The sequence below is a fragment of the Chrysochloris asiatica genome, unplaced genomic scaffold (assembly GCF_000296735.1).
Source record: "Chrysochloris asiatica unplaced genomic scaffold, ChrAsi1.0 scaffold00053, whole genome shotgun sequence".
In the NCBI taxonomy this organism is placed as follows: Eukaryota; Metazoa; Chordata; class Mammalia; order Afrosoricida; family Chrysochloridae; genus Chrysochloris; species Chrysochloris asiatica.
This window is the reverse complement of record NW_006408571.1, coordinates 12345574-12368238: the sequence shown is the minus strand read 5'-3', so window position 1 is coordinate 12368238 and position 22665 is coordinate 12345574. Positions and strand designations below refer to the sequence as shown.

The following is a 22665-nucleotide window of genomic DNA, read 5'->3' as shown; positions in this document are numbered from 1 at the left end:
AAGTCCCTGTTCAACTTCTCCTCCCAGAAAACACTCAATCCATTTCTCTAGCCTTTCTTCTGAAGCTCAGGGTGCCTGAATTTTCATCTGTGTCTGTTTCATTTGGTCTCTCATATCTTTGTTGTAGAAGATCTGAGTGTCTGCCTAGTCCACCACCTTTAGTACCAGGCTATTTTGACTACTGTGGCTATGTAGTAGGTTTTGAGATTGGGAAGTAAGAGACATCCAACTTTGTTCTTAGTTAATAATGCTTTGCTTATCCAGGGTCTCTTTCCTTTCCATAAAAACTTAGTGACTAGTTTTTCCATATGTTTAAAGAATGATGTTGGAATATAGATTGCTTTGGGAAGTGTTATCATTTCTCAAAATGTTAAGTCTTCCTATCCATGAGCAGGGTATATTCCTCCATTTCTCTTGGTTTCTTGTAGTAGTGTTTTATAGTTTTCTTTCTATAGATCTTTTGTTTCTCTGGCTAGATTTTTTGGGTGGCTATTGAATCTACTAGTCTTTCTGTGTGAAAAAGATGAGGCTTTTTGCTCCCATAAAGATTTACAGCCTAAGAAACCCTATACAGGGTTCCTATGAGTTGGAACTGACTCCATAGCACACAACCGCCACCACCATCGTAAATGGTATTTCTTTCCCGATTTCCTTTTCAGAACTCTCTTTATTAGTGTAAAAGAATCCAACTGACTTAGTATGCTGATCTTGTACCCTGCCACTATCCCTAATCTATCAATGAGTTCCAATGATTTTTTTTGCTGAGTCTTTGGGATTTTCTAAGTATAGGATCATATCATCTGCAAATACAGTTTTACGTCTTCATTGCAAATTTGGATGTCATTTATTTCCCTTTCTTGCCTTATTAGCTCTGGCTAAGTCTTCTAGAACAATATTGAATACAAATGGTGATAAAGGGCATCCTTATCTGATTCCTGTTCACAAGGGGAATGATTTTAAATTCTCACCATTGAGAGAGATGTTGCCTATTGGTTTTTATGTATGCCCTTAATTATGTTGAGTAATTTCCCTTCTCTTACTGTTTTGCTGAGTGTTTTTTTTATCAGGAATGGATACTGGATTTTTAAAAATGCCTTTTCTGTATCAATTGATACAGTCATGTGATTTGTTCCTTTTGGTTTATTTATATGGTGGGTTATAGTGATGTTTTTCTAATATTAAATCATCTCTGCGTACCTGTTATGAATCCCACATGGTCATGATGTATTACTTTTATGACATATTGTTGGGTTCATTGAGAATTTTTACATCTATGTTCATGAAGGATATTGGTCTATAATTTTCTTTTGTACTGATGTCTTTGCCTATTTTTCGTATCAGAGTTATGCTTGCTTTATAAAAAAAATGAATTTGAGAAGTTTCCCTAATTTCTATATTCTGGAATAGTTTGAGTAGAATTGGAGTCAGCTCCTCTCTGAGAATGTTTAGTAGAATTCATCAGTAAACTCATCTGGGCCGGGGCTTTTTGTGTGTGTGTGAGTTTTTTAATGACTTAACCAATTTCTTCTCTTGGCATAAGTATGTTCAAGTTTTCTACTTTAGTCTGTGATAGTTTAGGTAGGTTATGTGTTTCTAGAAATTTGTTAATTTCTTCTAGATTTTCAAATTTGTTGAAGTACAATTTTTCATAATGTTCTGTTATTATCCTTTTTGTTTCCATTGATTCTGCTGTGATGTCATCCACATATTTTCTTATTTGTATTTTCCCCTTCTTTTCTCTTACTAGATTTGTCAATGGTTTGTCAATTTCATTAATCCTTTCAAATCAGTGAGGTCAGTTTTCAGAAACACACTTGAAATTTCAGAATAAATGGGAACAGAGCTATCTTGGTGTCTTCGGCCTTCTGTCTGTAACACCAGAGATATCAATAGCTTGGCCTACGCATGCATTCTGCCACAGGTAGTTGGATAGTACATGCACCTTTTATTTCAAACACACAAACTAAAAGAACAAGGATAAGACCCAATTGTTTATCAGGAAACATCATAATTTCACCATCATATTTGAGAGACAGTTTTGCTGGGCATATGATTCTTGGTTGGCAATTTGTTTCTTTCAGAGTTTTAAATATATCATCCTTTATCAGCCTTTGTGCCTACCTGGTTTCTCCTGAGAAATCAGAGATTAGTCTTACTGGTTCTCCTGTAGGTAAGTTTTTGTTTTTCCCAAGCTGCTCTTAGGATTCTTAACTTGTCTTTGATTTTGGAAAGGTTGATTATGATATGTCTTGGTGTTTTTCTTTGGGGATATATTCTGTTTGAGGTTTGTTCAGCTTTTTGTGTGCTTATCTTTTCTTCTTTTATGATGTTAAGGAAGTTTTCTTCCAACAACTCTTGGACAATTTTCTCTGTGCTTCTCTTCCTGTTCAGGAATTCTGATGACCTGTAAATTGTTCCTTTTCATGTTATCCCACATAACTCTTAGTCTTTCTTCAGATTTTTTCATTCTTTTTTCTGATTGTTCTTTTGGCATAGTAGTATTCAGAGATTTATCTTTAAGCTCACTAATTCAGGCTTCCACTGCTTTGCACTCACTCTTTTGCCCTTTCAATGTATTGTCCATTTCTGGATTTCTAATTGCAGGTTTTGTACTATTTCAAAATTTGCATTCATTTTGTCTTTTTATTCTTGTAGTGTTTATTATTATTATTATTACTATTAAGTTTCTATTGTGTTTTCTTTGCTTTCCTCAATCTTTCTATCAATCCTTTGACAGCACTTTAACAACAATGACAACAATTCACATTTTAAAAAATTCTTTTTCAGTTAGTTCTATTACCCTTTTCCCCTCAGAAATATTTTCTGTCTCTGTATCTTGGCCATTTGTTTGAGCCAATCTCTCCTGTTTTTTCATGTGAATTAAATTGTCTGTTGTCTCCAGGGCATTGTGGAGACTAGAGAATGGTAAAGAAAGATCAAGAGAAAAAAAAAATCAGAAAAAAGAGGAAGAGCTGGGAAAAGAGAAAGAGAAGAACAGAAGGAAAAAATGAAAGCAGAGGCAGAAAAGATTAAAAAGTTATGGGAAGGAAAAGAGGTGAAGAAGGAAAAAAAGAATAAATAACAACAAAAACCAACGAAAGGAGAAAAAGAGAAAAATAAAGGAAATGCAGGTGCTGGACCTAGAGAGAAGAAAACTTCACAGTGAGTTCCCAGCCTTAAATAGAGTCCTGTAGGCCCAGGTGTTGTCTGGCTAGACCAAATGCTCACAGGGGCTAGGCTACTTCAGGGTGCACTGTGGGTTCTGTCTGTCAAATCCAGATGCCAAGGGGCACCATCAAAGTTTACCTCACTCTGGTGTGGTCCACAACCTTGAGGCTGTGAATTTCTGGGAGTGGATAAGGGTGGAGGTTGACCACTCCTTCAGTCACCAGGGGAGTGTAGGGAACAAGAAAGAAACACACCTTTCCCATTGCCAGTCCCCAGCATGAATCTGCATTGCCGAGTTGCTTCTGTCTCTGAAGCTGCTATGATTCCTCGTGTGGTGCTGCAGATTGATGTGCTAGACTGCAAAGTTGATTTGAACCAGAAGGTTGGCAGTTCATGCTCACCAGCTACTCCTCAGAAACTCTATACATGGTTATTATGAGTTGGAACCGACTTAACTGTGCTTAAAAACAAAAACTGATGCTGCTGGAAAAAGTTCAAAATGACTTTACCATGTCTGGCTGGGAAATCCTTCACCAGTCTGTCTCCCTCCTTCACTACCCCTGTTCAGTTTCTCCTCCTAGTAAGTATTCAATCCACTTTTGCAACCTTTCCTCTGAAGTTCAAGGCTCCAGAATTACCATCTACGGTGCTTTGTGTGGTCTCCCTTATCTTTGTTGCAGATGGTCTGAGCAGCATAACGATGCAATCCACCATCCTGGTTCCTCTCCAATACTAGTTCTTGCCTGACATTTTGATTATAGTCATGTTAGTGTGTGTGAAGTGGTCTCACAATGTGGTTTTGATTTGGATTTTCTTGATGATTAATGATGCTGAGCATTTTTTCATGTGCTCATTAGCCATCTGTATATCTTCTCTAGAGTAAAGTCTATTCAGGTCCATTGATCATTTTAAATTGGATTTTAAAGTTACAGAGTTTAAGTTATAAGAGTTGGTTTTCTAGATACAAATTCTTTTCAGATATATGATTTGAAAATATTTTCTCCCATTGTGAGGGTTGTCTATTCACTTATAACCCTTTAGTTTTCCAACTGAAATCTTATAGAACAGATAATGTTCTTTCCAAAGAAGGAAATATAGACTAGGAAGGGCAGAACAAAATCTACTGATTTTTTCCTATTCTTGAAACATACCTGAAGACTCCTCTAAGGAAATATGGTTTGAAAATCATTAGATTACACTGTTGTTGTTGTAAAATGCCATCAAGTCATTCCAACTCATAGTGACCCTGTACAGGGTTTCTGAGACGCAGCTGGTGTATTTGAACTACTGACCTTGTGGTTAGCAGTCCAGTCTTATGTTACAGTGCCACAGCAGGATTCCTTAGTTTACATTGTTATTAGGTGCCACTGAGTCAGTACCGACTCAAAGTGACCCCATGCACAACAGAATGAAATACTGTCTGGTCCTACACCAATCTCACAATCATTGCTATGTTTGAGCCCACTGCTGCCACTGTACCAATCCATCTTGTTGGGGGTCTTCCTCTTTTTATCTGACTCTCCACTTTACCAAACATGATATCCTTCTCCAGGGTCTGGTGCTCCTGATAATATGTCTGAAGTATGAGAGACAAAGTTTGGCTATCCTGCCTAGCTTCCAAGGAGCATTCTGGGTGTATTTCTTCCAACATAGACTGATTTGTTCTTTTGTCAACCCATGGTACTTTTAATATTCTCCTTCAACACCATAGCTCAAAAGCATCAATTTTTCCATGGTCTTCCTTATTTACTGTCCGACTTTCACATGCATATGAGGCTTTTGAAAATACCATGGCTTGGGTCAGACACACCTTAGTTCTCAAACTGACATCTTTTTTCCTGAACACTTTAAAGAGGTCTTGTGCAGCAGAATTGCCTAATGCAATACGTCGTTTGATTTCTTAACTGCTAATTCCATGAGAGTTGATGGTAGATCCGAGCAAAATGAAGTCTTTAACAACTTCAATCTTTTCTTCATTTATATGGATGTTGTTTATTGATCCATAGGTGAGGATTTTTGTTTTTTTTACATTGAGGTGCTACCCATAACAAAGGCTGTGGTCTTTGACTTTCATCAATAAGTATTTTAAGTCCTCTTTGCTTTCAGCAAACAAGGTTGTATCATATGCACATTGCAGGTTATTAATGAGTCTTCCTCCAATCCTGATGACATGTTTTTCTTCAAATTATCCAGCTTCTCGGATTATTTGCTCAGTTTACAGATTGAATAAGTATAGTGAAAGAATACAACCCTGGTGCACACCTTTCCTAATTTTAAACCATTCGGTGTTTCCTTATTTTCTGTTGGAATATTAGGCTACATGTTGTTGTTGTTGTTGTTAAGTGCCATTGAGTCTGTATAGGGTTTCCAAGGAGCAGCTGGTGAGCTTGAACCACCAACCTTGCAGTTCAAATGACTTTGCAGTCTGACGCATTAGCCCACAGTGTCACATAAGGTGTTCTAATTAGTCTGTTGTTGTTGTTATTGGTAAGTGCCATCGAGTAGGTTCTGACTCATGGCAACCCTGTGTAGGATTTCTGAGGAGTGGCTGGTGAGCTTGAACCTTTTTGTTCAAACAGACTTTGCAGTCCAGTGCATTAACCCACAGCATCACACCAGGACTCCTCTAATTAGTCTAAATAAGGATTCATTAGGATAGTTATGCATAAAACTGGCTATGAATAAATAAAAATGTGTCTTAATTTTACAGGTAGATCCATGGTCCATTCTGGTACCACTAACCAAAGGAAAAAAGCTTATATTGTGACTATCTTCTAAAACAGACAGTAAATTAGAAATTCACTGGCAAATTGGCTTCTGTCAGATTCTGAAACTGCTTGAGACTTTTAAATTAGAATTCAGTTTTTGCAAGTCTCAATTTAAGGGAAGTATGTATGCTTGTAGCGAAACTGAGAAACAAATCTTTAACTTACCCAGATCACAAGGACATTCATGAGATGGTCTATGCGTGTCCGTTTAAAGGTGGACTTTCCACTGTTCTGCATTAATTTGGTGTCTGGCCCTAAGTAAAACAGTGAGGCATCAGCTCTTAGAATCACAGAAAACACTCAGACATTTGAAATTAGATGGAAATGGACCTTCACAGTCACCTAGCCTAACCTCCTATCCAACTGTTGTTGTTGTTGTGTGCTGTTGAGTACAGGTCTGGCACAGGGTTTCCCAGAGTGACTTTGAACTGCTAGCCTTTCAGTTAGCAGCCCAGCGCTCTTTCTACAGCATCACACCAGTTCTATTTAACACCAGGGGTTAAAGCCCTAGAAAAACGTTCATGGTACCACTAACAAAAAGAGTGGAAAACTTTTTCTAAGAGAGTTCCAACTGCTTCTTTACTGTGCAGCAAATGCTGAGTCCTCTCTGAGGCACAATAGACAGCCTAACCTTTTACAAATGAGTGAAGTCAGCTTCTCTTTCCATCATTTGGCTTATTTAGCTTGAAGAAGGGATTTTCTGATAAAGAGACACCTATAGGATAAGCACTGGACCTCAAGGTCGGTTTGAACTGCAATGTCAATGGTTCAAATTCACCTTGGAAACTCTATAAGTCAGAATCAACTTGACTGCACTTAACAACAACAACCGACTTGACAGCACTTAGCAAATATAGCTGGGCCCTGCTATATTTAAATTGTCTCACTGGAAAAGGGAGAAAGAATAAAGCAATGGTGGTGATTGCTTGTGAGGTGGAGGCTGGGAAGGGGAGACTGAGAGACAAAGATTTGCATGCTTCTTCATGACAAGGAAGTCATCAAGTAGAAGAAGCAAAGAGCATCTAATGGCCCTAATGGACTAGACGTTACTAAGGAGAGATACAGCTGTAGAGAAAACATAAAAGGCTTAGAAGAAATGGTAAGTAGCACAATTTCTCTGACATTTTATTATCTAAATGTTATATTTGCATATACTTTAGTGAAATAATGAAACCAATGTTTATATATGGAGGAATGCCTGCTAAAAGCTACACCATTCTTCTCTCTAAAGCATTCCTTTGAAGTCACTAGAAGTTTGACTCAGAGCCTGAAAACTATGAGAGATCCTATCATTCCAGGATTCTTAGAAAGAATCCTACCACAGGTTTCATTAGGAGGTGAAGCTCACAGTAGAACTTGGGCATCATGTAAGCAAAAACAGCAACTCAGCCCTGCACTGAATACCTCAGGATGGTTTTAAGTGTCATCAGTTTTTCTGTGCTCTGAGTCTTCCAACATCCCCAAAAGTTTTTCACTACCCTATAACAAACCAAGAATCAGAATAAAATCTTAACTAAATTTGTGCTGGTTGGCAAACTCACTACTACTGCTTTTGCTATTTTTGTTAGGTGCCATCAAGTTGGTACCAACTCAAAGCAACCCTATGTGCAATAGAATGAAATACTGCCTGGTCCTGCACTCACCTCAAAATCGTTGCTACGCTGGAGCAGTGGCTGCCACTTTGCCATACCATCTCATTGGGGGTCTTCCTCTTGTTCTCCAACCCTCCACTTTACCTAATGATTTCCTTCTCCAGGGACTAGTCCCCTCCTAACATAGGCCTGAAGTATGAGAGACAAAGTCTGGCCATCCTGACTTCCAAGGAGCACTCTGGTTGCACTTCTTCCAACATAGATCTGTTTATTCTTTAGGCAGCAGTTCCATGGTACTTTTAATACTCTTCTCCAACACCATAACTCAAAAGCATCATTTCTTCTATGATTCTCCTTACTGTCCAATTTTCGCAGGCATATGAAGTTATTGAAAATACCATGGTTTGGGTCAGGTGCACCTTAGTCCTCAAGCTGACATCTTTGCTCATGCAGATTTGCCTCATGCACTATGTCATTTGATTTCTTAACTGCTAATTCCATGAGTGTTGATGGTTAACCCAAGCAAAATGAAGTCTTAGACAACTTCAATATTTTCTCCATTTATATGAATGTTGTTTATTTGTTAGTTGTGAGGGTTTTTTGTTTGTTTGTTTACACTGAGGTGCAACCCATATGGAAGGCTGTGGTCTTCGATCTTATTTTAAGTTCTCTTCACTTTCAGCGAACAAGGTTGTATCATCTGCATGTCGCAAGTTGTTAATGAGTCTTCCTCCAATCCTGATGCCAAATTTTTCTTCATATAATGCAGCTTCTTGCATTATTTGCTCAGCATACAGACTGAATAAATATGGTGAAAGAATACAACCCTGGCATATACCTTTCTTAACTTTAAACCATTCGGTGTTCCCTTGCTCTGTTTGAACTGCCTCTTAGTCTATGTACAGGTTCCTCATGAGCACAATTTAGTGTTCTGGAATACTCATTCTCTTCAGTGTTGTCCATAGCTTGTCATGATCCATGCAACTGAAAGCCTTTGTGTAGTCAAAAAGCTCAGGTAAACATCTTTCTGGTATTCTCTGCTTTTAGCCAAGATCCAATTGACATCATCAATGATATCCCTCATTCTATGTCCTCTTCTGAACCCAGCTTAAACCTCTGAAAGTTCTTTATCAATGTATGGTTGCAGCCGTTTTTGTATTATCTTTAGCAAAATTTTACTTTCATGAGATATTGATGATATTGTCTGATGATTTCCACATTCTGTTGGATAATCTCTTTGGAATGAGCACAAATATGGATCTCTTCCAGTCAATTCGCCAGGTAGTTGTCTCCAAATTTCTTGGCATAGATGAGTGAGTGCCTCCAGTGCCTCATCAGTTTGTTGAACAATTTGTATTTCATCAATTTGCAGGGTCTTGTTTTTTGCCAGTGTCTTCTATGCTCCTTGGACTTCTTTCTTCATATCACAGGCTCCTGATTTTATGCTACCTCTTACAATTGTTGAACACTGATCACTTCTTTTTGGTACAGTGACTCTGTGTATTCCATCTTCTTTGGATGCTTTCTGCATCGTTCAAAATTTCCCCCTAGAATCCTTCAATATTTCAAGTTGAGGCTTGAATTTTTTCTTTAGCTCCTTCAGTTTGAGAAATGCTAAGCATGGTCTTTCCTTTAGAATATTTGACTTTGTCTTCTCAAGCTGACCTTTGAACTTTTCTGTTTACCTCTTTAGCCTCCTCATTTCTTTCATTTGCTTCAGTATCTCCACACTGAAGAACAAGTTTCAGTTTCTTCCGACATCCATTTTGTTCTTTTCCTTCTATCTTGTCTTCTTAGTGACCCTTTCTTTTCTTCCTGTATGATGTTCTTGATGTCATCCCACAACTCTTTGGTCTTTGGTTTTTCGTGTCTAGTGCATCAAATCTGTTCTTCACATGATCTCTAAATTCAGGTTGGATATGTTCAAGGTCATATTTTAGCTCTTGTAGATTTGTTTAAATTTTCTTCAGCTTCAGCCTGAACTTTCATATGAACAATTGATGGTCTGTTCCACAGTCTTCCCTTGGCCTTGTTTTGGCTGATGATATGAAGCTTTCCCACCATCTCTTTCCACAGATATAGTCAATTTAATTTCTGTGTATTCTGTCTGGTGAGGTCCATGCACACAGTCATTTTTTATGTTATTCTAAGAAAGTATTTGCAATGAAGGAGTCATTGGTCTTGAAAATTTTTATCATTCAATCTCCAGTATTGTTTCTATTACCAAGGTCATATTTTCCAACTACTGATCCTTCCGCTTTGTTTCCAACCTTTTCATTCCAATCACCAGTAATTATCAATATATCTTTTTTTTTTTTTTTTTAGTAGTAAGTAACTTTTATGTATTTACCAGAAATTTGAGGCAGACATGAATGAAAAGGAATACATGGAGGATGATTCTGATTGAAAAACAGTTCAATGTATCCACAGTCCAGTCAGAATATTATGGTATTATATAGTATAAACAACTGTTCAGTGATACTTACATTTATTTTACTTTTAGTAATAAAATTCTTTTCTATCTCATACATACATGATTGCTTTAAAATTAATAGTCACAATTGAAGAAATAATGGTTTATTGTTCTAATCAAGTGACCAAGCTGCTGAAACTTAAGGCCTCAACAAATGTCACACCTTATTTTCATTGAATAAGACCTATTTGATTATTCCTGGTACACAGAATTTTTTTTTCTCTAGTAGTGTCCATTTGTCAGATGGTTTAGCCTGGTGACTTTTGCTTTTATGAGATTCTATCATATGAATCCTCATTCCCAGTGCAATAGCTGTTAGCAATATTACATCAAAAGTCCAGCTTGTCTATCATGGCTGGCCACAGAGTCCTGCTTTGGCTGCCAGAGATTCATTCTGCTGACCATGTTATTCCTGAAATCTCATGGATATTCTTTGTGTCAATTAAACTTACTTCTGTAAACAATGCTCTGAGCAGGTGGTCTCTTATGGTTTTACTTCTCTTATTGTGAAGTCTTTAACACAGTCCAAAAAGCAGGTTTATGTAAGTTTGTTGTTGTTGTTGTTAAGTGCCATCGAGTCGATTCCAACCCACAGCAACCCTGTATAGGGTTTCCAAGGAGCTGCCGGTGAGCTTGAATTGCCAACCTTGCAGTTCAAACAGCTTTGCAGTCTGGCGCATTAACCCACAGCGCCACACCAGAAATTCCTTAATCAGATTCTTGCATTTATGCAGCCATATTCTTTTGGTATGGTTATTAGTCACCTCTTCTCATGCATGAGTTTATCTTTTCTAGAATTGGTTGTCCAAGCTTTTCTTGAATGTCTCCAGTGAGGCCTGAGTTCTTACGTAAATACAGGTTCCTGCATCTAGCACTTGTATGAATCTCCGGGAGCTGAGCTGCCAGTCGTGTCTGTGGGTAAGGGTTAGAGCCAGAGGGTCAATATATCTTGATTACATGTTTGATCAATTTCAGACTGAAGAAGTTGGTAGAATTCTTTAACTTCATCATCACTGACTTTAGTGGTTGGTGCATAAATTTGAATAATCTTGGTATTAACTGGTGTTCCTTGTAGGCATATGGATATTATCTTATCTCAGACAGAATTGTACTTTAAGACAGATCTTGATGTTTTTTGATGATGAATGCAAAGCCATTCTCTTAAGTCAGGAGGTAAAAACCTCTGATTGAAAATGCATTTTGCTTAGTGACAACATGTGGGATTAGTTGCTTAAGTGCAATGCAGGGGATATGTTTAGTTCAAATCTCTTGAATTTGGGCACTAGACAGTTTGGAAGGTGTCATTATAAGCCAAGAACCAATGGAAACAAGTTCTACTAGGACTTTCATAAGGAGCTCTAGTAGCAGAATGCTTACGAGTTAGGCTGCTTATTTCATGGTCAGCTGGTTGAAATTACCAGCAGTTCCTCAGAAGATGATGAGGCTTTCTGCTCCCATAAAGATTTGCAGCATCGGAAACTTTACACAGGGTTTTTGCTATTGTGAATAGTGTTGCAATGAACATGGGTATGCATGTATCTGTTCGTGTCATGGCTCTTATTTCTTGAGAATATATACCAAGTAAAAGTATTGCTGGATTATATAGTATTTCTATTTACACTTTTCTGAGAAGGTGCTATTTTTCACAGTGCCTTGCACTATTTTACTGTCCCACCAGCAGTGTAGGAGGGTCCCTAGTTTCTCCACACACTTGCCAAAATTTGTTGTTCTCTGTTTTTCTGAACTTGGTTATTAATGCTAGAGTAAGATGATATCTCATTTCTATAGGAAAAGCACTGACTGCTAACTACAAGGTTGGCAGTTCAAATCAAGCCCCTCCTCAGACACCCCTGTACAAGGTTGCTATGAATTTGAACTGACTTGATGGCACTTAACAACACTGGCTAATGATCATGAACATTTCTTCATACATTTGCTGGCTGCCTGAATGTCTTCTTTGGTGAGCTGTCTGTTCATATCCTATGACAATTTTTTAATTGGATTATTTGTCTTCTTGTTGAGACATTGAAGTGTTCTATAAATTTTAGAGTAGTCCTTTGCCTTATATGTCATTGCCAAATATTTTTTCCCAGTCTGTGGGTTCTCTTTTTTATTCTTTTGGTGAAATCCTTTAATGAACAGAAGTGTTTATTGTTTGTGTTTAAGTGCCTATTGTTAACATCTTGTTAAGTGTTTAATTTTTAGGAGCTGTCAGTCATCTATTTTGTCTTCTGCTGTGTGTTATGAGTTACGCTTGATAGCGTAGTTATGCTATGTATCAGAGCCCCTGGTGTGGTGCTGTAGGATAAGCACTGGGCTGCAAGGTCTGTTTGAACCATGAGGTCGGTGGTTCAAATTCACCAGCCACTCCTTGGAAATCCTATACAGGATCACTATGAGTCAGAACTGACTTGACAGCACTTAACAACAATCAGAAACCCTAAGTTTGTGCCTACTTTCATTGATGATGTTTATAGTTCTAGGTTTTACATTTAGGTCATTAATCTACATTTAGTTAATTTTTGTAGATGGTGTGAGATATGGGTCTTGTTTCATTCTTCTGCAAATAGATTTCCACTTTTTCCTACCATTTGTTGAAGAGGCTCTCTCTTTTCCATTGAATGCATTCTGGCCCTTTTTCAAAGACCAGCTTACTCTAGGTGAATGGATTTACGTCTAGAGTCTCAATTCTGTTCCATTGATCTATGTGTCTTTCATTGTATTTGGAGGCCAGGATGGCCAAACTTCATCTCTCATACCAGGCTGTTATGATTGCTGTGGCTACCTACTTTTGATAGTCCTCATTGTTTTCAGCAAGTAAGGCTGTATCATCTGTATATCGCAGGTTATTAATGTATTTCTTCATATAATCCAGCTTCTCTGATTATTTGCTCAGCATATAGATAGAATAAATCTAATGAAAGACTATAACCCTGGCACATGCCTTTCCTGATTTTAACCCATTCAGAATCCTCTTGTTCTGTTCGAACAACTGCCTCTTGGTCAATGTACAGGTTCCTCATGTGCACAATTAAGTGTTCCAGAATATTCATTCTCTGCAATGCGGTCCATAGTTTGCCATGATTCACACACTTGGAAGCCTTTGTATAATCATTAAAGCACAGGTAAACATCTTTCTGGTATTCTCTGCTTTCAGCCAATATCTATCTGATGTCAGCAGTGATACCCCTTGTTTCATGTTGTTGAACCTCTGGCAGTTCCCATCAGTGTACTGTTGCAACTGTTTTTAATTATCTTTGGCAAAATTTTACTTGTATGTTATGTTAATGATATTTTCTGATGATTTCTGCATTCCGTTGGGTCACCTGTCTTTGAAATGGGCATAAATATGGATCTCTTCCAATCAGTTGGCCAGGTAGCTGTTTTCCAAATTTCTTGACATAGTTGAGTGAATGCCGGTTTGTTAAAAGATTTCATTTTGTATTCCATCAATTCTCAAGACCTCATTCTTCGCTGATGCCTTCAGTGCACACTGGATTTCTTCCTTCAGTACCACTGGCTCTTTCTTGTTCATATCTCCCTCTTGAAATCGCTGAACATAGACCATTTCTTCTTCGTACTGTGACTCTGTGTTTTCCTTTCATCTTCTTATCATGCATCATTCAACATTTTACCCAAAGAATCCCTCAGTATTTCAAGTTGAGGCTTGAATTTTTTCCTCTTATCTTTTGGTTTTCTAACTTCAGGTCTTTGCATATTTCTTTATAATATTTGACTTTGTCTTCTCAACCTGCCCTTTGAAATTTTATGTTCAGGTCTTTTACCTCCTCATTCATTCATTTGCTTTAGCATCTCTATGTTGGAAAGCAAGCTTCAGAGTGTCTTTTTGATATCCATTTTGGTCTTTTCTTTCTTTCTTGTTTTCTTAATGACCTACTGCTTTTTTTCTGTATGATGTTCTTGATGTCATCCCACAACTATTCTGGTCTGCAATCATTAGTATCTAATGCATCAAATCTTTTTTTTTGATGTTATCTCTAAATTCAGGTGGGACCTGTTCAATGTCATGTTTTAGTTCTTGTGGACTTGTTTAAATTTTCTTTCCCTTTAGCCTGAACTTGCATATGTTCTGTTCCACAATCTTCCACTGGCTGGTTTTGTTGATGGTATGGAGCTTTTCTACTGTCTTTCCACAGAAGTAGTCAAATTTGATTTCTGTGTATTCCATCTGGTGAGGTCCAAGTGTATAATCATCTTTTATATTGTTTTAAAAAGGTATTTGCAATAAATAAATCATTGGTCTTGCAAAATTCTATCATGCGATCTTCAGCATCATTTCTGTCACCAAGGTTATATATTCCAGCTACTAATCCTTTCTCTTTGTTTCCAACCTTTGCATTCCAATCACCAGTAATTATTAATATCCCTTGATTGCATGTTTTATCAATTTCAGACTGAAAAAGTTGGTAGAATTCTTCAATTTCATCCTCACTGTCTTTAGTATTTTGTACATGAATTTGAATAATCTGAGATGTTTTAAACTTTTTCAAGGTTTGCTTTGTGGCCTAACATATGGTCTATTCTGTGCTGTGCTAGTGTTGTAGTGAGTGTTCTGTGTATGTCTCTGAACTCCAGGTGGTTGACTGTGTTGCTTAGTTCTTCTGTTTCTTTGTTGAGTTTCTTTCTAGTTGTTCTGTCCTTCATCAAAAGTGATTTATTAAAATCTCCTACTATTGTTGTTGTTAAGTGTTGTCGAGTTGATTCTGACTCATAGCGACCCTGTCCAGCGTTTCCGAGGAGCGCTGGTGGGTGTGAATCGCCAACCTTGTGGCTCACAGTCCAGTGCTGATAGAATTGTCTATTTCTTTCCTTAGTTCTATTAGAGTTTATGTATTTGTGGCTCTTTCATTGGGGGCATAGATATTTATTAAGGTTAAGTCCTCTTATTTAATCGATCCCTTAATCATTATATAATGCCCTTCTTTGTCTCTTATGCTGGTTTTTGCCTTAAAGTCTACTTTATCAGAGACTAAAATTGATGCTCCTGTTCATTTTTGATCGCTTGCTATATTTTTACTATCCTTGTATGTTTAGCCAATTTCTGTCTTTGTGCATAAGATGTGCCTCTTATATACAGTATATTGTGAAAGATCCTGCTTTCTTATCCATTCTGCTATTCTCCATCTTTCGGTTGATGCATTTAATCCACTTATAGTCAATGTAATTATCATCAGGTATGTATCAATTGCTGTCATTTTGCTATTTATTTATTCATTCATTCATTTATTCATTTATTCATTCATTCATTCATTCATTCATTCATTTATTCATTTAGTGGTACTGCTGGGTTCTTTGTTCTACATAATTTCCTGCATTGGGTTCATTTTGTTTGTAGGTTTTCTTTTCATTTTCATTTCTGTTGTGTTAATGATTACTACATCTTTCTGATTTTTCTCTTCTTTATTTTGATGTGTAGTATTAATTTTCTTTGAGGTTACCCTGTAATCTATTAATTTTTTTTGTGTTTAAAACAGTGTGTTTTATCTTTAAATCTACTTAACTTCCTTGCTATTTGGAAAGTTCCGTAGCTACACTATTCCTTCTTTTTGCTATGTAGTTGACTTCATTATATCTCTTGATATAATATTATATATTGATACTGATGTCTTTGGTTCCCTATTTTCAGTCTTGTAAAGTTTTTTGTTTTATTTTGTTTTGGTTTACTTTAAATACTTCTATATCTGGATTGAGTTCTGGGTGGTGGTGTTATATATGCTAATCTCAGGGTATTGTCTGCTGTTGTTGTTTCCTTGTCCAAAGATCTCCCTTTAGCATTTTTTGTAAAATTGGTTTGGCTATTACAAATTCATTCAATTTTTGTTAATCTATAAATGTCCTGATTTTGCTATCGCATTTGAGAGACAATTTTGTTGGTTATATGATTCATGGTTGGCAGTTTCTTTTTTGCTTTCAGAGTTTTGTATATGTTATCCCATTGTCTTCTTGCCTGAATGGGTTCTGCTTAGAAATAAGAGCTTAGTCTTGTTGGTTCTCCTTTGTAGGCAACTTTTTGTTTTACCCATGCTGCTTTCAGGATTCTTATCTTTGGTTTTGGCAAGTTTGATTATGATATGTTGGTGATTTTGTTTTGAGGTCTATTCTGTTTGGGGTTTGTTCAATTTCTTGTATGCTTATCTTCTCGTCTTTCATGATGTTAGGGAAGTTTTTTTCCAACAACTCTTTGACAAATTTTCTCTGTGCTTTCTATGATCTCTTCCTGTTCTGGAATTCTGATCACCCATAAGTTATTCCTCTTCATGGTGTCCTACATAACTCTTAGGCTTTCCTTGGATTTTTTCATTCTTTTTTCTGATTTTTTTTTTTTTTTTTTTAGGATAGTAGCATTGAGAGATTTATATTCAAACTCACTAATTCATGCTTCCATTGCTTCAAATATACTCCTTTGCCCTTTCAATGTATTTTCCATTTCTTAAATCTTAGTATTAATATTCTGGATTTCTAAATTCAGGTGTTAAAAAGTGAAGCGAATTTAAAATACTTACTGATGAAGATCAAAGACCACAGCCTTTGGTACGGATTGCATCTCAATGTCAAGAAAACAAAAATCCTTACCACTGGACCAATAAACAACATTCTTATCAATGGAGAAAAGATTGAAGTTGTCAAAGACTTTATTCTTCTTGGATCAACTATCAACACTCATGGAAGCAGCAGTCAAGAAATCAAACAATGTATTGCATTAGGCAAATCTTTTGTACAAGACCTTTTTGAAGTGCTGAAAAGCAAAGATATCAGCCTTGAGGACTGAGGTGCACCTGACCCAAGTCATGGTATTTTCAATAGCCTCATATGCATGTGAAAGCTGTACAGTGAATAAGGAAGACCATAGAAAAATTTATGCATTTGAGCTGTGGTGTTGGAGGAGTATATTGAAAGTGCATGGGCTACCAAAAGAACAAACAGATCTGTGTTAGAAGAAGTGCAGCCAGAGTGCTCCTTGGAGGCCATGATGGCCAAACTTCATCTCTCATACTTTGGAAATATTGTTAGGAGGGACCAGTCGCTGGAGAAGGATATCATGTTTGATAAGGTAGAGAGTCAGAGAAAAAGAGGAAGACGCCCAGTGAAATGGATTGGCAAAGTAGCAGCATCAATGCAATCAAGCGTGGAAACAATTGTGAGGTTGCCCCAGGATAGGACAGTGTTATGTTCTGTTGTGCATAGGGTCACTATGAGTAGGTACTGACTTGATGGCACCTAACAACAACAACATTGTTTCAAAATTAGCATTTGTTTTTTTCTGTTTGTTCTTGTAGTGTTGTCCTGAATTCTTCTAAAGTTGTTTTCCTGTGTTCTCTTTGCTTTCCTCGATCTTTCTCTGTCCTTTGAAGGTACCTAAATATCATTCTTCTGAATTGTTTTTCAGTTAGTGCCATTACCTTTTCTTTCTCAGAAACATGTTATGGCTCTACATCTTAATCATTTGTTTGAGCCATTCTCTCTTTTTATTTCATGTGAATTAAAATTGTTTCTTGTCTCTGGAATATTGTGGTATTGTCATATTTTTAATTAACTGATGATTGTATGCTGATGTGTTCTTATGCTCTCATGAACTGTCTCTTTTTGGTATAGTTAGAGAATGGAAGCATGTGTACCATTCTCTGTTTGTCTTTTGTGCACCTCAGTTTAGGGTGTGTTTGACTGGGGTTAGCTATTATCTATTGTTGATCAAGTGATATAGGAGCTGATATGGTTCTTGCCCAGTGGGTGGAGTTGCAGATGGTAAGGTATGTCTGGGATATATAGGCACTTTGGCTGTTTCCTTTCCTGCCACCTCTTTGAATCTTCTTTGTCAGGTTAGCTTCTGTCACCAAATGTGCTCACAAAAGCTCAAGGAAGTCATACCATGTCTGGCCTGCTGTTCACCAGTAAATCTTCGTCTCTTACTGTCCCTGCTCAGCTTTAACTCCAAAAAGCACTCTATCCACTTTCCTAGCCTTTCCTTTGAAGTATAGGGTTCCAGGATTTTCATCTGTGTCTGTTTCATTTGGTCTCTTATATGTTTGTTTTAGAGGGTCTGTGTAGTGCATTTGACACAGAAGTTCTTGGGTCATATTATTATCAATATACATGAAGAGTATGAGACTCTGACTTCTAGGGAGTGGAGGGGAGCATTTGGAAACCTGAGTTGAGCAATCTTCACTGTGGTGAATCTTCCTCAATGTTATCTTCAGTGTCCTCATCTTCCCACTATGGCTGGTGCCATCAACATTGATGATCACTGATGGCTGGGATAATTAGAGACTTCCTCTATTTTCTTGAACCACAACTTAATCTAAGGAAATTTTTCAGTATAATGGATTGTGGTTCTGAATGACTTCTCAAGAGAGGCCACTGCTAATGCATATGTGCCTTTGTTTGGAATGAACTTTCTTCTTCTTCTTCTTCTTTTTTGAAAAGGTATACTCTTGGGGATGAGTTTGGTCTTTAGGAATACTCTGACAACTGTTTGAACCAAGCAAGATCCAGCATCCAGAAACAGAGCACTTTGCTCCACCCTCAGAATGAATGGAAACCAGAAATCAGACACTTACGCCCAAGAAAAGCAGGATGTCATTCAGCACTTCTCCCAGATTCTCAAGGTGCTGAGGATGAGATGGAGCACCCAGAGACAGGAGACGCCATTGCCAGGCTCAGGAAGGTCCTAGAGTAAAATGTCCTTGGGGGAAAGTACAACCAAGGTTTGACGGTACTGGCTGTGTTCCAAGAGCTGGTGGAGCCAAGAAAGCAGGATGCTGATAGTCTTCAGCGGGCCATGACCGTGGGTGGTGTGTGGAGCTGCTCCAAGCTTTTTTCCTGGTATTAGACGACATTATGGATGCATCCCTTACCCGACGGGGGCAGCCCTGCTGGTATCAGAAGCCAGGCATAAGTTTGGATGCCATCAATGACTCCATGCTGCTGGAAGTGTGTATCTACTGCCTGCCGAAGCTGTACTGCAGGGAACGGTCCTATTATCTGAATCTGATCAAGCTCTTCTTGTAGAGTTCTTATCAGACTGAGATTGGACAGACCCTGGACCTCATCACTGCCCCCCAGGGCAATGTGGATCTTGGCAGATTCACTGAAAAGAGGTATCAATCTATTGTCGAGTACAAGACAGCTTTCTACTCTTTTTACCTTCCTGTGGCTGCTGCAATATATATGACGAGCATTGATGGGGAGAAGGAGCATGCCAATGCCAAGAAGATCCTTGTTGGAGATGGGTGAGTTCTTTCAGATTCAGGATGATTACTGTGACCTCTTTGGTGACCCCAGTGTGACGGAGAAGGTTGGCACTGACATCCAGGACAATAAATGCAACTGGCTGGTGGTTCAGTGTCTGCAACAGGCTTCTCCAGAACAGTGCCAGATCTTGCAGGAAAATTACGGGCAGAAGGAGACCGAGAAGGTTGCCCGAGTGAAGGCTATGTATGAGGAGATGGAGCTGCCTGCCGTGTTCAAGCAGTATGAGGAAGACAGTTTCAGCACCCTTAAAAGTCTCATTGAGCAGTGTGCTGCTCCCCTGCCCCCGGCCATCTACCTGGGGCTAGCATATAAGGCCTACAAGCGGAAAAAGTGACCTAGAGACTGGGAGGTGCTAGGAGGGGAGGTTCTCAATGAATTATTGTGTAACCTTAAAAAAAAAAAAAAAAAGGTAGACTCTTAATAACTGCTTTCTTACCAGGTTAAGTCATGCAGTTACAAAGTAGTTAGAAATTTCTGAAAGGATATTATTGTTTTGTTTTGTTTTTTTAAAAAAAGGCACACATCATTCATTACATAAATAATATCTAGCATTTTACCGGGACACTACTTTTCAAAAGGCCCTGGCCATACAATTCCCAATACAACACTCAATCCAAGGCTGTTTTCAGTCAGACTTTGTTCATTCCATTTGTGGGCAAAGAGGCCTCTAAGAGTAGAGGGGCACAAAGCTGGGCCAGTTGGGGTCAGCAATGTTCAGAGTCACCAGTAAGACTCCCAAGAGGGAGACAGAACATTTACTTTTCTGGGATATGCTATTTGAATTATATTGTTCAATTAGCCAACATGATAAATTCTTAAAAGGAAATTACCATGACAAGGAGGTTGCTGCATTTTTTGGACTAAGTGTCATAATTATAGTCGGCAAATGCATACAGTCTTAACAAAAATAGCCTTCCTCATCTGCAGTTATGAAGATAACTTAACTCTCTATCTGGCTTCATTTTTGCTGGACAATAATAAACAGCTGATAAGCTATAAATGACATTGCTTTACATTATAAAAATACTAGCTTCTTCCTTTATGTTTACAGGCATTCTCTGCTTGAGTCAAGATTAGGCTTGTTAAGTGATTAAAGTCAATTTTATTAGAGCAGTATGTGATTATTTTTTTCATTTATGTTTACAGGCATTCTCTGCTTGAGTCAAGATTAGGCTTGTTAAGTGATTAAAGGCAATTTTATTAGAGTAGTATGTGATTATTTTATTCTAAGAGAACAAAAAACATAAAAAGAAATATTTTATTTGTTTGCAACTTGCAAAATTGAGTGATTCTGCCAATGTGAAGTATCAGTAACTCACTTTAAGACCATGCCATCTTCTGAAAATCCATGAGTCTACTTCATAAATGCGTCAAAGTGACAACCCATCTCAGATTTGTCCGGGGTGAAAGAATGTAAGCCACAGGGCTGCTCTTCCCCAACAACAGTCCTTAGAAAGCTGGGATGCAGTTACAGAGAAGGGATGTAAAGCCAGATGGAACAGACTTTTTACTTAAAGGCACGATACCACAAATGACCCTATGGCATGGGTGGTTTCTATTTTCACACTCCTCCATTTGTGTATGATCAGTTAACCTTAATTTCTTTCTTTATGGGGGCTGATTTGGATCGACTTGTTGAGAATGGTGTTCATTATCTGATAAGTCATTAGGGAAAGATTTCTGTGGTTACATAAAACTTGTGATGGGTTTGCAGAAGTTACAGGTAGAGAGAAGAGTAGAGAAGCCAGATCTATGTGGAGGTCACATCAGCTTCATTGTACACCTTGAAGACTTTCTCAATGACGTTAATGTAGGCAGCCGTTCTCAGGTCCAACCCCAGGTTATACCTCATGGCTGTGTGCATGATTTGCTGGGTAGAACGCTCCATAGTGCAAGCTAAGCCAGAGTACACGATGTCTTTCTCAGATACACCCGATATCCTGTCTTGGAACTCAGCTGTGGGTACAACAGGAATCGTTCCACCATGCTCCCCCAATTTCCTTGAACAGACATGAGCAGGTGGTAGAGTCCCTTTCATATTTGAAGGTCAGACAGCCGTAGCTGACATGGTTGAGATTCTTCAGCCACTCAAAGTAAGAGGCTGTCACCCCTCCGGCGTTCAAGTAGAGATCAGGGATCACTGTAATGTTCCTCTCCAAGAAAATCTTATCAGCTTCCGGAGTTGTCGGTCTGTTGGCACCTTCAGCAATGATCTTGGCTTTGACTCTAGGTGCACTGGAATTGGTCAGCTGCTTCTCACTGGCCGCTGGAATCAGTAGGCCACAGTCTGCTTCCAAGATGTTTCCTTCATAGGGCTTTGCTTTGGGGAAGGCCAGGATGGAACCATGTTGCAGTTTGAAGCCTTCCAGTTCCTTTGGATCACCATCTGGATTCCATATGCTTCCATCAGACTCTCCAACACCAACACATTTAGCACCAAAGCTAAGTAAGTATCTCATAGAATGCAGATCCACATTACCACATCCTTGAACAACAAATGTTTTATCCCCAAACCCTGGTGTCATTCCTAAAATGCTCATGTAAGAAGCTACATTGATGAAGTTTTCAATCCCACGGAAAACACCATGGCCAATAGCAGAGATGCATCCATGGATACCACCTTGACTGATGGGTTTACCAGTAACACAGGCATGTGCGTTAATATCATAGTGCCCTATGGTGCTGGCATAGATATCAGTGATCCAGGACATCTTCCGCTCGTCCGTGCTTACGTCAGGGACTGGTACATCAATGCCAGGACCAGTAAAGCCCTTCTTTGCTAGTTCCATGGTGAACCTTCTTGTAATCTTTTCCAATTCATTACCAGTGTAGTTCTTGGGGTTGATCTTCACACCAGCTTTAGCACCTCCAAATGGCACATCGATGACTGCACATTTATACGACATCAGAGAAGCCAGAGCTTTTACTTCATCCACACTCATGTTTGTGCTGTATCGGATACCTCCCTTGCAGGGCTTGCGGTGCTGGCTGTGCTGGACCCTGTAGCCCTCGATGACTTCCCAAAGAGCCTTGGACGCGCCAGATGGGGAAGGACACAGTTGCAGGGCTTGAACCGCAGGATGCCGCGCACCCAGTTCCGCTTCTGGTCCTCACTCTTCCGGGTTCGGAGGTCCTCCACAATGCTGGCGCCGCCGTCGAAGAAGCCCTTCACCATCTTGAAGAACTTGGGGTCGTCCTCGCAGTCAGCCGCCGCCTCGCTGTAGTGTCACCAGGCGCGCCAGCCAAGGCTGCGGGACAGCGGCAGGCTGTCCGCAGCAGCATGGCCGTCTGGGTCGCCCTTGGCTCAAGGCGGAGGTCCCAGCCTGGGACAGCAGCAGCGCTTCGCCCAGGCAGCGGTTCATGGTGGCCTGGCATGAACTCTTTTTTTTTTTTT

At 38.8% G+C, this 22665-nt stretch overlaps 1 protein-coding gene and 2 pseudogenes across 1 annotated transcript in view; 1 reads left to right on the top strand and 2 right to left on the bottom strand.

Moving 5' to 3' along the window:
- LOC102814823 (probable phospholipid-transporting ATPase FetA-like) overlaps positions 1–22665 on the bottom strand; it is a 154219-nt gene that overhangs the window by 49637 nt on the left and 81917 nt on the right. The window contains exon 10 of the mRNA XM_006863170.1: positions 6102–6190. Within this exon, the coding sequence (XP_006863232.1) occupies positions 6102–6190 (89 nt within the window). The remainder of the gene's footprint in view (positions 1–6101; positions 6191–22665) is intronic.
- Positions 18515–19605, top strand: LOC102832739 (annotated as a pseudogene).
- LOC102830975 lies at positions 21022–22633 on the bottom strand (annotated as a pseudogene).